General features: G+C 44.9%; 1 protein-coding gene across 1 annotated transcript in view; it reads right to left on the bottom strand.

Moving 5' to 3' along the window:
* The window catches only part of Scn11a (sodium voltage-gated channel alpha subunit 11), a 76,291-nt gene that overhangs the window by 31,657 nt on the left and 28,776 nt on the right, over nt 1–15,858 (bottom strand). The window contains exons 11-14 of the mRNA XM_050141564.1: nt 7,001–7,130; nt 5,264–5,502; nt 3,649–3,840; nt 1,297–1,653 (exon numbers count right to left, since the gene is read on the bottom strand). Coding sequence (XP_049997521.1) covers nt 1,297–1,653; nt 3,649–3,840; nt 5,264–5,502; nt 7,001–7,130 — 918 coding nt within the window. The remainder of the gene's footprint in view (nt 1–1,296; nt 1,654–3,648; nt 3,841–5,263; nt 5,503–7,000; nt 7,131–15,858) is intronic.

Here is a 15,858-nt window from a genome sequence, read left to right as displayed (position 1 = left end):
GTTCACCACATCAAGTCACATGGATTTCCCTTAGCCCAGAGGTCCTCGACCTGTGGGTCGCGACCCCCACAACGGTCACATATCAGATATCCTGCATATCAGATATTTACATTACAATTCATAACAGTAGCAAAATTACAGTGATGAAGTAGCAACAAAATAATTTTAAGGTTGGGGGTCGCCAGAGCATGAAAAACTGTATGAGAGGATTGCAGCATTAGGAAGGTTAAGAAACACTGACTTAGTCAATCACTGACCAAGAGAACATGATTTCTTACAAGAAGCATCAGGGAAAAGTGTCCGTGAGCACAGCCAGCAAATGACATGCCAACACATGTCCCGGGTGTTAAAGAGGTTTTGTCCCATGCCTGTACCTTTCTCAAGCCAAATTCAAAAGGATATTTTTTCAGTTTTATATTTTATGTGTGTGAGTATTTTGCCTACACGTATGTCTGTTCACTAAATGCTTGCTTAACACCTGAGGGGTCCAGAAGAGGCCATCAGGATCCCTGGAACTGAGTTACAGACAACTGTTGGCTGCCATATAGGTGCTGAGGATTGAACCCAAGTCCTCCAGAGGAGCAGCCAGAGCTTGTGACCACTGAGCCATAGCAGGGCAGCTGCACACGCAAACTCACAGCAGTTACGACAGCATGCACAAACCTGTTCAGGCCTAAGCTGGACCAAATCCAAGCCTGGAGAGGGGAAGGGGCCGTGAAGTCCCACCCCTACCCAAGGAGATATCTGTAATCAATGGCTATCAGGAGAGGATCCCTTTTCTTTAAAGTGTTGCTCCCAGCCTGCGTGAGACCGAACTAGACCCTCTCAGTGGATGACAGCTGTGTGGCTTGGGCAGCGTGTGGGATAAATACTGGTTCCTCTGCTAGTGTTTATCCCTAGTGCACGAACTGGCTCTTTGGAGCCCGGTCCCAATGGAAGGATACCTTACTCAACCTAGATATAGGGAGGAGGGCCTTGGTTCTGCCTCAAGTGCTGTGACAGGGTTTGTTGACTCCCCATGGGAGGCCCTCTCCGCCCTCTCTGCCCTCTAGGAGAAGTGGGTGGGAGTGGGGTGGGGAGAATGTGGATGGAGTGGGAAGATGGGAGGGAGAGAGAACTGGGAATGGTGTGCAAAATAAGATTGTTTAAAAAAAAAGTGTTGCTCCTGGTAAATTAACCACACTTCAGGGGAAGGCTACACAGCCAAGAATATGAGCAGTGCAAACCGGACTTGGCGGGTTACTGAGCTGGGTGGGAGGGAAGAGGAAAAGGGTGGAAAGGAAGCCGGGGACTCACCACGAGCTTTCCCACCACCATGATCAGCACGAAGACAATGACGCACAGCGGAGAGCCGTCCATACCCTGCATGCATTCCCACATGTTCTCGATCCACTCCCCGCAGAGGATGCGGAACACCACCAGGAAGGAGTGATAGAAATCGCCCATGTGCCAGCGCCGCGTGCGCTGCTCCTGGCCGGTAGAGACGGTCTTGTTGAACTTGGTGCCGAAAAGCTGCATGCCAACCACGGAGAAAATGAAGACCACAATGGTCAGGACCACGGTCAGGTTTCCAAGAGCACCCACGGAGTGGCCGATGATCTTAATGAGAGTGTTTAAAGTGGGCCAGGATTTGGCCAACTTGAAGACCCTCAGCTGTGAAGACAGACAACAAACAAAAAGGGAAGAAGAGTTATGCTCACACATCCGGGACTATGCCCACACATCCGGGACTATGCTCACACACCCGGGGCTATGCTCACACATCAGGGAGCTTATCCAGTGCTGTGTTCACACATCCAGGGCTATGCTCACACATCAGGGAGCTTATCCAGAAAGCAAGTGACATTCCTCGGTCATGGCCATTAGGACTTTCAAAACTGGTCACACTCACCTGGGGCAGAGTCACCATCCTCCTAGCTAACACAATATTTTTTAATTTAAATCTCTTTTTTCATCTTTTTTATTTTATATGTATGGGTGCTTTGCCTGTGTGTGTGCCACATATGTTTAGCATTTAGGAGACTAGAAGATTGAGTCAGGTTCCCTTGGACTGGAGTTACAGACAGTTGTGAACCACCATGTGGGTGCTGGGAATTGAACCTGGTCCTCTGGAAGAACAGGAAGTATTCCTAACTACAAAGCCATCTCTTTAGCTACTATTTAAATCTTTTAAAAATTATATTTGTTCATTTATTTGTGGAGAGAGCAATGCATATATATGATGGCTGTTGTTTGGGGAAATCTCAATTGAAGGGCTGTCCAGGTCAGAGCAAACCCTGAGGGATATTGTCTTGGTTGATGAGTCCACGGTGGGCATCACCACCCCTACACGTGTGGGGTTGTGCTGTATATATAATAGATGTGTGTGTGTGTGTGTGTATGAGTTAGACAGCCGGTAAGTAGCTTCCCTCCATGGCTCCATGGTTCTGCTCTGATTCCTTTTTTGTGAGTGAGTTCCTGCCCTAACTTCCCTCAATGATGAACTATGACCTGGAAGTATAAGCCAATAAACCCTTTACTCACCCAAGTAACTTTGGGCCAGAGTGTCGCATCACCGTAGCAGAACAAAACTTGAACAAAGGTCAAAGTACAGCTCGCAGGAATCAGTTCCCCTTCTGCCATGTGGGGCCCAAGGATCGATCTCGAGTCCTCTGGCTTGGCAGCAAGACTTTTACCCTACCTGAGCAATCTCACCAGCCCTGTATTTTTATTTAAAATAGCAGATACCTTGTTCTGGGGCTGGAAAGATGGCTCAGCAGTCAAGAACTCTTGCTGCTCTTGTCGAGAACCCAGATCTGGAGCCCAGATCCCAGCACCCTCACCGGGTGCTAGCATCCAGATTTGACCTCGTCTTCTGGCCTCGGCAGGCACCCGCACACATGCGGTGTGCATGCAGATACACATGTACACATACATAAAACTTTCTGAAATTGCTTTTAAGAAATCAACCTCAACTAGCTGGGCGTGGTGGCACACACCTATAATCCCGACCTTGGAAAGACTGGGAATTTGAGGCCAGCCTGGGTTACCCAGGGAGGTGAGTATATATGCAAATTGTGTTCTGGAATTAAGGCGAGATGAATTGGTCCAAGATAGCCATTGACTCCACTCATTTTATTATTATTATTGTTGTTGTTGTTATTATTATTATTCAGAATGTTGTTACACAGTGAATCAAGAAAGAGGAGCCAGGGCCAGGTATAGTGACACACCTTTAGCCTCAGGGCTTGGGAGGCAAAGGCAAGCACTTTATAGGAATTCACAGCCAGGAGGGTTTATATTGGTGAGTCCAGGACAGCCAGGGCTGCGTAGTGAGACCCTGTCTCAAAAAGAAAGAGAGGAGGAGGGGAAATAAGGAGAGAAGTGGGGAGGTAGAGAGAGGAGGAAAGGGGAGAGGGGAGGAGAGGAGAGGGAAGGAGAAAGCAGGGTAAGGGAGGGGAGGGGAGGAGAAGGACCCAGGTGAAATGGCTCAGTGGATAAACACACTTCCTGCGGAGTCTTCAGACCTGAATTTGGGCCCCAGAATGCACAGGGTGGGGAGCATCACCAACTCCTGCAAGCTGCCCTTTGACCTCCATTCATGAGCCACTGCGTGCACCACACACGGACGCAATAAAACTAAGTTTAAAACAGAAGGAAGCACCTTACCACCCTGAAGGAAGCCAAGAAGGAGCGATTCGAGCGGCTGCTCTTATCAGACAGGTTGGTGTAAAGGACGTCAGCAAGACTCAGAAGGGCGACGATGCTGTCGAAGACGTTCCAGCCGTGGCGGAAGTAGTGGTACGGGTCCAGCGCGATGATCTTTAGACACATTTCCGCTACGAAAATTCCAGTGAAAACCTGCAATGGGACAGAGGAGACTCCTGCTTAAGGATGGGCAGAGCGAACCACAGCAGTTGGGAAGAAATCATTAAATCAGCATGGTGGCTGAGGCCGAGCCAAGGCCCAGGCACCAGGCACACAGTGACAGGCATCTCACTACACGGTGGTAGCTGCAGTCCACGAGGAGGCGCCGAAAGTCGGGCTAGACCCATATTCTACCTCCAGCCACATTTCTGCCTTACGCCACATTTATTAAAGTCTTAACTCATCATACAAAGCCATGGGTTGACGTGACATTTTGACACGTGCGTGCCTTCTTGTTCACCCTCCTCCTCCACTGCCCCCCTTTCCTCAGGCTCTCTCTTGCTAGCCCCACCCCAGGAAAATACATAAAGTGGGAGAGTTTCCTTATTTTAAGAATTTAAGAGAACGTGTTGCTTTTTCAGTTAGAAACATGAAATTTTACGAGGAGAAGATTGGATATTCTGGTAAGATTTTTCAATCCATTAGCTAATTAGAGTAAAGCAGCCGCTGACTAATTGTGTGTTGTATCTGATATCTCTGAGAGACTCGTTTTTCCCTTGAGAAAAAGAAGATGCCTCCCACAGGAGCCGTGAATGAGACTGAGCAATTGTTCAAGTTCGGCTTCCTCCCTATCTTCAATTTTCCATTTTAACTGAGACTCGGTCTGTGCAGTAAGAACCAGTGACACATACTCAGGAAGTCCCCATCCCACTCCCCCACCAAGCAGTGATACACTCTCTCAGAAGCATGACCCTCCCATATCTGCCTGGTTCACCTTTCCTGAGGATTCACCTATGGGTCAAACCTGCATTGTTTTAAGACAACGGTGTCCCCGGTAACTCAGGGGGGCATGGAGGTCATTACTGTGGGTCTCTGGAGATGGTTCACCTTTTTTTTCCGGGGTGGAGGGATTGTTGTGAGACAGAGTCTCACATAGCCCAGGCTAGTGCTGAATTTGCTATGGGACTGAGGATAACCTTGAATGAATGATCCCCCTGCCTCTACCTTCTGAGGGCTGGGATCACAGGCATGCATCACCACACCTAATTTTTGTGGCGCTGAGGACTGGAGCCCAGGCTTCATGAAGGCTAGGCAGGCACTCTGCCTACTGAGCCACATCCCCAGCCCTGGTCAGCATCTTCTGAGTTTTCTCAAAACACTCAGAACGTTACTTTTAGGATTGTCCACTATGGCTTCTATATGACTAAAGAGACCTTAACATGCTAGAAGGTTAAACTGAGGCCCATGAAAAACCAGAGAGGCGAGCTGCGCAAAACCTCTGATCCAATGCCACCTTTTGCCTTTATTCCATTTACAGGAACAAGGTTGCAGTCTGGGTTATGGTTACTGAAAGTGTCTGCACCTGGACAGAGTTAAGATTCGAGCTTCTGTATGCTTTCCAAGAGCCTGAGATTACCCAGTTTCCTATTTTTAGTAGATTTATAAACGTGTCATCCATGTCGTGATGCTCCATGGCCAGGAAGACGGTATTGACAATGATGCAGATGGTGATAGCAAGCTCAGTGAAGGGGTCGGTCATCACGGTCCGCAGGATCTTCTTGACGCACAGCCACTGAGGGCTACAGTCCCACACCAGGTACTTGGATGCCAAGTTTTTCCCACATGGGAGACAAGGTTCCTGGGATTTTTCTTGTTCTGGAAGAGAATGGAAGGGTGGGGAAGGCATTTGCTCTGAGCCAGCCTGGCTGCTCTCTGCCTGGGTGCGCCCCCACCCCCTCTTCCCCGGGATTTTTGTGACACGTAGCCAGTCACACAGGTTTTCCTGCCGAGCATGGCACAGAGGAGACACACATCTCTGCACACAGCTAAGATGCCGCAAAGTCAAGTGTATCCGACACAGACGCAGAGAGAGAAACACAGATTGGCCACGAGGCCACCAGAGACAGAGGTAGCACAGGCTCTGCTTTCTCAAGAGAGGACTTGGTGGAGACTACGGTTCTACAGGGGTGCCCAGAGCTCAGGAGAAGAAAAGGGCAGGGGCAATGAAAGGTTACATGATGGTTAATGTCAATTGTCAGTTTGGCAGGATCTAGAAATACCAAGGGGATGAACTTCTGGGCACATCTGTGAGGAAATTTCCTAGATTAACAGAGGTGGGAAGACCTATCTTAAAAGAAAAGGCACTGTTTCATGGGTGGAGGTTTGAATTAAACAAAAAAAGCAAGAGCACCAGCAATCTTCTCTCTCTCCCTCTCTCCTTCTTTTCTTCTCTCCCTCCCTTCTCCCTTCCCTCTCTCCGTCCCTTCCTCTCTTTCTCCCCCTCCCTCCCTTCTCCCCTCCTTTTCTCCCTCCCTCCCTTTCTCCTTCATTCTCTCTCTCCCCTCCCTTCCTCCCTCTCTCTCCCTCCCTCTCTTCTTCTTTCTTCCTTTCTCTTGCTCCCTCCTTCCCACTCTCTCCCCCTCCCTTTCTTCCTCCCTCCCTCTCCCCCTTGACTATAGGCGCAATGTGACCAGTCACCTCTCATTCCTGCCTCCATGCCCACCCCATCATGATGGAGCTTTTCAAACTGTGATCTCAAATAAACCTTCCTCCCTTTCTTCCTTAGGCAGCTTTTGTTCGGTTATTTTGTTGTCAAAATGAAAAAAATAAGGAACAAATTCAGGCATTCTGGCAACTACTTAGGCTCAGCCCCTTAGCTGCCTGAACCCCTGATTTGTTCCATTTCAGGAACTCACAAAAGCCAAGTAGGGTCAGGTAATAATTCAGAAGTGCTAAAGGGCCCACATATTCCCAGCTTTTCATGGTCTTGAGCATTGGTCCCTTGCCTGGGGCAAGTGTCCTGGCTCAACTATAAGGTCTTCTTTGGCCAACACCAGGTTCCTGGCTCTAACTTAGCCAACAACTGCCACTTCCCGGCAAGGTCTTGAGTGCTCTGTTTTGGCTAAGTGTTGGCATTCAGATCTTCTAAGGTTGCCCAGTCTGCCCTTCTATGCTCTCTAGCCCGTTCCCACCCAGGGACCCACTGGAAGGGGCTAACTCCCAGGAAGGCCCATCCACTCAAGTCACTCCGCTGAGGGGCTCCTGGGACATGAGGAGTCTCTCTTCGCGACATGGCACAGTGGGGTGGTTCCCAAGAAACCCCCTCTGTGGAGGGCTCCTGGGGGGACACAAAGAACTCCAGTGGGGAACTCACCCTGCATGGTGATGGTCAAGATGCTGACGGCACTCAGCGCCCTCTGCCGGTGGAAGGGGTCCATGTGCTCATCAAAGAGGTCCACGGGCAAGTTCTGGGACAGTCGTTTGGTTTGCTCAAGGAGTTGTGGCTGCAAGAGAAAGTACAGTGGGCCTTTTAAAGGCAGGCGTTGACACTCCCCACATCTCATAAAGACGCCAAGTAAAGATGCTGAGCATTTGTAAGGAGCAGTGCACTGTATCTCCCCAGCATGTATGATGCTCAGGGTTTTTTTTTTGGGGGGGGGATTGTTTAGTTTTGCTTTTTGTGGGTTTTTTTGCCTGTGTGAAACAGATCAGAGAAAGGGGATTTGGCCATTCACTGTTCTTACACACATGCGTTTCTGGAGTCTGGCCTTGGGTTTTATGTTTTATTCACTTTCAACAAAGAGCAAACAAATATTCTCTACCTTAATGATAAGAATAATTTTTAAGCTGGGCGATGGTGGCACACGCCTTTAATCCCTGCACTCGGGAGGCAGAGGCAGGCGGATCAATGTGAGTTCGAGACCAGCCTGGTCTACAGAGCTAGTTCCAGGACAGGCTCCAAAGCCACAGAGAAAACCTGTCTTAAAAAAAAAAAAAGAATAATTTTTAAAGATTAATAAAATACTAGCATAGTTTTTAAAGAAGAAGAAGAGGAGGAGGAGGAGGAGGAGGAGGAGGAGGAAGAAGAAGAAGAAGAAGAAGAAGAAGAAGAAGAAGAAGAAGAAGAAGAAGAAGAAGAAGAAGAATTTTTACTAGCGATTATCAACCATGTCTCAATTCTTTGATTCACATGATCCACTCAGTATATTTATTTTCTGGGATGTCCCAGGCACACGTCAACATTTACATATCCAAAATGGAGCTTTCCCACCCGTAAAGTATGTCCTTTCTTGTCTCAACAAGTCACCTACGCAATAAGCAGCTAGTATGGGACCTACTTCAGCTTGTTCACTGGGTATCATTTTCTGTGGGTCAGCTTGCTTATCTTTCTTCATTCTTACCTTTAGCTATTTCCTATGAATTCAAACACTCCCTCCCAGAAGGACAGAGGATCCTAAGGCTCAGAAAGCTAGGGAAACTCCCAAGATTCAAGAGATTTGGAAAATTAGAAGATCCACAAGGCCAAGCCATGAGGTTCTTAAAACGTTGTGTTTATTTGGCAGGTGCCTGTATCACAGCACATGAGTAGAGGTCAGAGAACAGCTTGAAGGGATTGGTTATCTCTTTCCACCCCACCATACGGGTCTCAAGGATTCAATTCTGGTCTTCAGGCTTAGAAGCACATCCCTTACCCCCTGGGCCGTCTCATTGACCTGCTTCCATGAGAACATAAGTGCAGTAGGCTGAGCTGCACACAGCTGGACATGGGCTTCTGGGGGTGCAGCTTTTGTGAGTCATCTCTTACCCCTGGGAGGGCTTTTCAATGATACAGGAGCCTTTTAGTCCCCCAGTGTGCCTATAAGAAACCCCAATAAAATCACTTGCTCACCAAGCTAGGCTTGGGTGGAATTCTTTCTTTGATCTGTCATTGATGCCCTATCTGGGTGAGAAGATGTTTTATTCTCACCCAGGAAAAGTTACACATTGCTCTAGTCCTCACACAAGCTGCTGCCGCCACCTCTTGCTTGGGGTTACTGTGGCAACGTCTTAATTGGTTTCCTCTAGTCGCCTCCAATCCCCTCTCTTCAATGTGTTTAGCTTGTTGAAAAAGAAATTTCAGTTTCAGATCGTGAGCTTTAAATCATTACAACCAGGCTCAAACACACCTTCATTAATCAAACTGGCAGTCATTACAATCAGCGTGTTTTTTGCCAACAAGAACTAAGTGCGTTTATCCAAATAGCATACAAATCCCTGCCTTGGGCTTCCATGAAATCTCACAAAGCCTGTTCTGCAACCCGCTGGCTGAGGAAGTGTGTCCCCTGCAAAACATTGTCAAGATGCTCGAAGACAGGGTGGAAGGTTGGTGCGCCCAGGTGAATGTGGCAGGTGAGACAACATTTGGATTCATTTAACTTTTGAAGGGCTCGATGTGTGATGTACGTTCAGGTTTTCTTGTGGAAAAGAACTGGCCATTTGCTGTTGGCCCAGGCCAGCTGCAGGCAGTGCAGTTTTGGGTGCATCTCCCCTACTGAGCACACCCCTCACATGCAATGATGTCGCTTCAGGAAATGAGACTAGCAGCCGGCCACCAAAGAGTGCCCGAGACCTTTGTCTGGAGCAGGCGTGGTTGTCGAAAATGCTTTGCCACAACCAGTCATCCCTGGCTGTCGTATGAGATCCGCTGGTCCTCAAATGTCACAATTCAGGAGAGAAACGGCCTGTTGTTGTGTAATGTAAATAATGCGCCTCTTGGATTTTTCAGTCAGCTCATGAGGCATTCATGAGTTTTTTTCAGCTCTCCAATGTACTTCAAATGTCAAACGGCCTTAAACGGTCCATGCTGAGTCCACTGACAACTTCTCTCGAGTGGGAAAAGGATGGGCTCTGATGGCTGCTGTCAGTCAGTCGCTGTCAACTCCGATGACTGGCCACTATGCCCTTCATCTTCAAGCCTCTTGTCTCCTTTGCAAGACTTGGTGCTGGGCTACCACTGCACTATACGTACACTAGAAGTACTGTTGGGCCGGTCACCGATGTCACGGGTCTTCTCTTCTGCCTTGCGACCCATTTTGAAATCAAATACGAAAACCACTAACATCTTCGTTTCACCCAGCGCTGTTTCCGCAGTATAAGGTGGAAATTCTCAACCTGTAAGCGGCAACCCCTTTGAGGGTTGAATGACCCTTCCACAGAGGTCGCCTAAGACCATCGGAAAATACATCATGACTTGTAACAGTAGCAAAATTACAGTTATGAAGTAGCCACAAGGCAGTTTTGTGGCTGGGGGTCACCACAACAGGAGGGTCGCATCAGTAGGAAGGTGGGGAGCCACTGAGATGAGGGAAATATAACGCCCACAGCGAGTAACAAATCATTAGCAAGGAAGCACAGTCAGGAGATGAGCGTGGGAATGAGGGAAAACAAGTCTTAGGTGGTTAAGGTTGTATACCAATAGCAAGCAGTAAATGTCAACAATGCAAAAGCACAGTTACTTTCGTATCAACCTACATCCAGGGTTTCAAAAACATACATCTCCAGCTGGGCCTGGACCGGCTGGGCCTGGTGGTGCATTTAATCCCAGGACTCAGGAGACAGAGGTAAATGGATGCCTGTAAAATTGAGACCAACCTGGTCTGTATAGCAAGCTCCCAGCAGCCAAGGCGATATATTGATTCCTAATCTCAAAACAACAACAAAACCCACTAAATAAATAAAAACAAACGAACCTCTCCCTGGGTGTACCGGCACATGCCTTTAATTCCAACACTTGGGAGGCAGAGGCAGGGGAATCTTTGTGAGTCTGAAGTAAGCCTGGTCTACATAGCAAGCTTTAGGACAGCCAGAGCTATATAGCGAGACCCTGTCTCAAAAACAAACAAAAAAAAGGCAAAACAAAACAAAAGACACACATTTCATTCTCTTGGTTACAACCCTTCACCGCTTCCTAGCACCTACCCTCAGCAAGAAGACTGAATGAACTTCTCAGCTTTGCTGTCAGGATCCTTTGTGATTGTCCCATTCTACCAATCCAGACTCTTGTCGTCCCCTAAACACACACACACGCATGCACACATATGCATACATACACACAAGTGCGCACACACACATACACACATGTGCACAGATATACACACACTCACGCTTTTAAATGGGCCACATTCTCCTGCTCATTTTTGCTTCCAGACCTTGGCACACATTCCCTTCTCCAGTGGCAATGCCTGCTCTTCCTTTGCCTAGTGAATCCCACTTGGCTTGGACACCACTCTCCTGGGGATCTTTCCTATTCGCTTCTAACTCGCTCCTCTTCCTCCTGCTCCAGTCACTTCTAGGTTGGTCTGCACCAAACAGATGCTGCTGGTTGCTCTATACATATGTCCTAGGGCTTCACCTTGAGCACTTCCTCTTGTAACCCTAAACTCCTCTGTCTCATTACACAGCAAATTAAAAGCACAATTATGATCCCCAATTCCTAGCAATCTGTAACTAGTGATGGGCTAAAATTAATAAATCTATATATAGATACAGAAATTAAACAAATACAGATTAGAAAGACAGACAGGCAGGCATGCAGGCAGATAAACTCTAACACCCTAATTCAATGGGGTTTAACCTCCAGCTACCTTAGGTGGTCATGGCTCTATAATGTGGTTTTATTGGACTCCTTCCTTTCCGCATAGCACACACTACTCCTCTCTGCCAGGGACATCTGCTCAGGTCATCAACTTGTACTCTAATGCCTTTGGCTTTGCTTCAGAAGGACCAAAAGCCACACTGCCCTTTCTGAATTGTCTGTGCCAAAGGACACACCCTTAGCCTGTCTGTAGCTAGTCTTAAAAAATCCCGTTTGGGAGACCAAAACCAGGCTCACTTGTTCAGCTCTTGGTCCCACTGCCAGCCGAAATGCAGAACTTTCCATTTTAATATCTAGACTGATTTAAATAATGTGATAAAATGGAATGGAGGATGGTCCAAGGCCTCTCCCCCCACATAACTAACTCCTAGCTCTTCTTAACCCTTCTCATCCAGACATTCAACTCTCACCACACCAGAGCCCGAATACCAACCATTTCTACAGGGTCTCTGAATCTGTTCCTGTAACTGAGATAACTGTTCCTGCAACTTTCCGTTCGTGAGACTCCTTTGTCTTAAGGCTATGATATGCCTTTTTTTCTGCCCCACCAAGCCTGGATGCTTTTGCTTGTATTTTAATAGTTTTCTGTTAGATGCCCTCTAGGTTACATGTACTTATATTACTGGCAACTTGATATCTTCATAAGAGAAAAGAATACTTGTTAAGCTTTTCTGGTTGTCTGCTTCCATCTGCAGACACACACAAACTAGTTATGGATGTGCAGGTCACAAGGTTCCGTCTTATATTCAAATGTCTTTTGAGCATAGATAATATTAGAAAATTATTATGTGTTTAAATTCATTAAAAAGCTAGCCTTGGAGATGCGATTTTTGTCTGCCCACTTTAGACCCTAGCTAGCCCTGGAGATGCAATTTCTGACTGCCCACTTTAGACCCAAGCATGTTTATCTAAAAGCTTTCTCTAACATCTCTTGTCACAACTCTGTAACAGGGAAAACAACAGAATAGCCCAGGAAAAAGACTTTATGTGCAGATAAGAAACAAACTATTTCCAACAGGGATTACTAATATTTATCTCATGGCATGGCATTTTTGTTTCATTTTTTTAAGGCAAGGTTTCTCTGTATCACCCTGGCTGTCCTGGAACCCATTCTACAGACCAGGCTGGTCTTGAACTCAGAGGTCCACCTGCTTGTGCTGGGATTAAAGGCGTGCTCCACTACTGTCTGGATTTACATTTTTTAATTAAAAAAACTTATATATAACAACTAAAATGGCTAATTATAATCACAGATGTCTGGCTTTCTGAATACTCAAGGCCATGGATATTCTTGAAGCTTTTGCTGGAATGTAAACTTTATCTCAGCATCTGTAATACTGCCATTTAAAAAAACTGCAAAATCCTAAGTAGAGAAAAAAATTAGCTTAAATTTTGTATCAAAAAGGGTTAATAGTTAAAAAAAAACCTATGTACAGGTCATCTAATCTTAATTTGCTACAACTTGCCATGAATATAACTTCAATTCAACTTCTAGGAAAGTGAGAGAAAATATTAAATAGGTTTGAGAAAAATGTTCAAGTAGATGTAAATTATAAGGTTATGTTTTTAGTTTAAAAGGTAGCAGTAAATATTTTAGTAAGGGTAGCTTTGTTTTTTGAGATAAGGGGTTTTTTTTTATAGCCTTGGAACTCATTCTATAGACCAGGCTGACCTTGAGCTCACAGAGATCTGCCTGCCTCTATCTCCTGAATGCTGAGATTAAAGGCAGGCACAACTATCACCCAGCTAAGGATAGATATTTTATATGATGATTTTTGCCATAAGGATAAAAAAATAGTAGATGAAGACAGAGTCACAAAAGCTAAAGTTGTTGGCAGAGGCTACTCATTTATTCCTGCTGCCCAGACTGAAATAACCACACAAAACTATATTAATTAAATCACTGCTTGGCCTATTAGCTCTAACTTCTTATTGGCTAGCTCTTACTAAACTAACCCATCTCCATTAATCTGTGTATCACCACGTGGCTGTGGCTTACTGGCAAGATTCCAATGGGTTCCAGAGAAGGCCTCTTTCTCCTACAGTGGCTCCACAGCTTCTCTGGCTATATTCTGCTAAGCCATTGGCCAAAAGCAGCTTATTTATTAACCAATAAAAGCAACAAATCTACAGAAAGACTTCCCATACCATTTACCCTTTTCTGTTTATGTAAAAGGGAAGGTTTTAACTTTAACATAGTAATATTACATATAACAAAACAGGTATCAAGCAAGAATTACAGTTACAATACTTATATCTACTTTATATTTTATCATAACTAAGGAAAACTATAATTATAACTATTCTTCAACTCCATCTGTTTAAGACGTTTTGTATATTGATTCAATTTTAGGATATATTTATCATATTGCATTATGTATTTCTACCACGGATGAAGATGCTTATGCATTGTTTACATTTTGAGGTCACTGCCCTCATTTGCTGCACAGTTGTTTACGGATTGTTTAATATTCTGATATAAAGTCTTAGTCTTTAAGTTATATAGGTATTAAGTATTATAGGTCAGTAGCATCCATGTTTGTCATATTTATAGTCAAACTAACTAGATTCTTCAGATATATAGAGATTGTATTCTACATTGATAGGTAATCAACCACCACTTTGAAGATCTGCAGAACATGCCATATAAATAACTTAGGATTCTGTTGATGTGAGATATGATTACTCCTGGCAGCATCCACCTATTCCTGAGAGAATGTTGAACACCCAAGACACTCCACTTGGAGCTTGTTTTCTTGTTGGTACAACTGGCCTTTGGGCAAGGAAATGCCCAAGCCTTGACCACTGACAAAGTGCATGATGTCCAAACTGAACAAGCAGGATAAAAAAAAAAAAGACTGCCATGACAGAGTAAGATGGTTCTAAAATTTTTTCTTGCCTCTGAAAATGGTCTATCAATTACTCTAGGCCTGAGCCAAAGTTGGTTGCTTAATATTGCAAGTGAGCCTTTGGGTGATTGCCCAGGTAGCCAGTTGTCTCTGTCTTCTACTGCACATTTTGGAAGCTGTTTGATTGCACTTCCTGCCTACTCAAGTAATATTATCTCCCTTCTCAGGCCTTCAATGGGGTTGAAGATTAGATAGTCATAGTTACCATCCTCTTATGATCTAGCCAAGCCATTCTAATATAAGACTTAGAGTCCTTAGGATAAAATTATTAAAATATTTAGCATATTCTCCTTGCTTAATATAGCTTACACTGATTGTAATTCTAATTTTTATACTTGATATCTGCTGTGGGACAATGGTCCGTACCCTATCACTTGTATTTTAAATAAACGCTGATTGGCCAGTAGCCAGGCAGAAGTAGAGGTGGGGCAATGAGAACTGGGGAAGAGGAAAACCTCAGTCTGCAGTTGTCACCCAGACAGAGAGGAAGAAAGATGTGACTGCCTCACCCAAAAAGGTACAAGTCATGTGGCTAACACAGACAAGAATTATGAGCTAATATAAGTTATAAGAGTTAATAAGAAGCCTAAGCTAATAGGCCAATCAGTTTATAATTAATGTAGACCACTGTGTGTTTATTTGGGACTGAATAATTGCAGGACTGGGTGGGACAGAAACCTCAGTCAACAAATGGTGCCCAATGTGTGGACAACTGCATCCAGGAAAAACCTGAGAGAGATTGGGAAGTAATTCTAGACACAAAATAACATCATAAAACATGGCTTCCTGCTAGCAGCAATTTCTTGGGTTTGCTCTATTTGCTGGAGGCAAGTACATCTCGTTTAAGAGAGGCTTCCTGACTCAGCTTTAGCTGCGAAACTTTGCAGCTCTTTTAAGAGGCCCTGCCACCAAACATTTAAATGGTGTTTATGAATTGCTGACAGCATGCTTCTTGGTGGTGTCAGGGACTTTGAAACTCCATAGAGTTGTGGTACTAAACATGGCTCTGGCCAGAAAGCTAAGGAATGGGGTGGATCCAGCCGTCAAAGCCATGGCTTTAATCCTAACGATATCGCTTAGCAAATTAAAGACTCATGTGGTCAGAAAAAAAGAGATATACTGTAAAGATAGATTCAGACAAAAAGAAAACTTTAAATGGTTTACAGTGTGTTTAAATATATATGTGCGAACTTGGGAGAGAAAATAAAAAGGTTAAAGTCCTTAAAATAAAAAAGAAAGAAAGATAGCAGTTGGGTAGGATGGCACACACCTTTAATCCCAACACTTGGAAGGCAGAGGCAGGAGGATCTCTTTGAGTTCAAGGCTGGTCTGCAGAGTGAGTTCCAGGCCAGAGATACAGAGAAACCCTGTCTCAAAAAGCCAAAAATTAAAAACAAAAACAAAAGAAATTTAAAATAAAATAAAAGAGTTTAAAATAAAGCCACATAAAAATGAAAAAGACACAGAGAGTCTGGATACTGTATGTTATTGTGTTGTTAAATTGTTTTATGGCTGAGGAAAGAGCAAAAGCTGCTAAAAGACATTTGATTATAAATGCTGCTGGATTAATCATATACATATATATACATACCTATATATTACTTTGACTTTAAAATTTAAGTCAAAGGATATGTTACTTTGTAGAAGAGATTTTGTTTTTGTTTCCATAGGAAACAAGAGGCTGTGGAT

Source organism: Alexandromys fortis, unplaced genomic scaffold (assembly GCF_014885135.2).
Source record: "Alexandromys fortis isolate MF-2015 unplaced genomic scaffold, M_Fortis_MF-2015_v1.1 scaffold_44, whole genome shotgun sequence".
Lineage (NCBI taxonomy): Eukaryota > Metazoa > Chordata > Mammalia > Rodentia > Cricetidae > Alexandromys > Alexandromys fortis.
The sequence above is the reverse complement of the archived record's forward strand: the minus strand, read 5'-3'. Positions and strand labels throughout refer to the sequence as shown.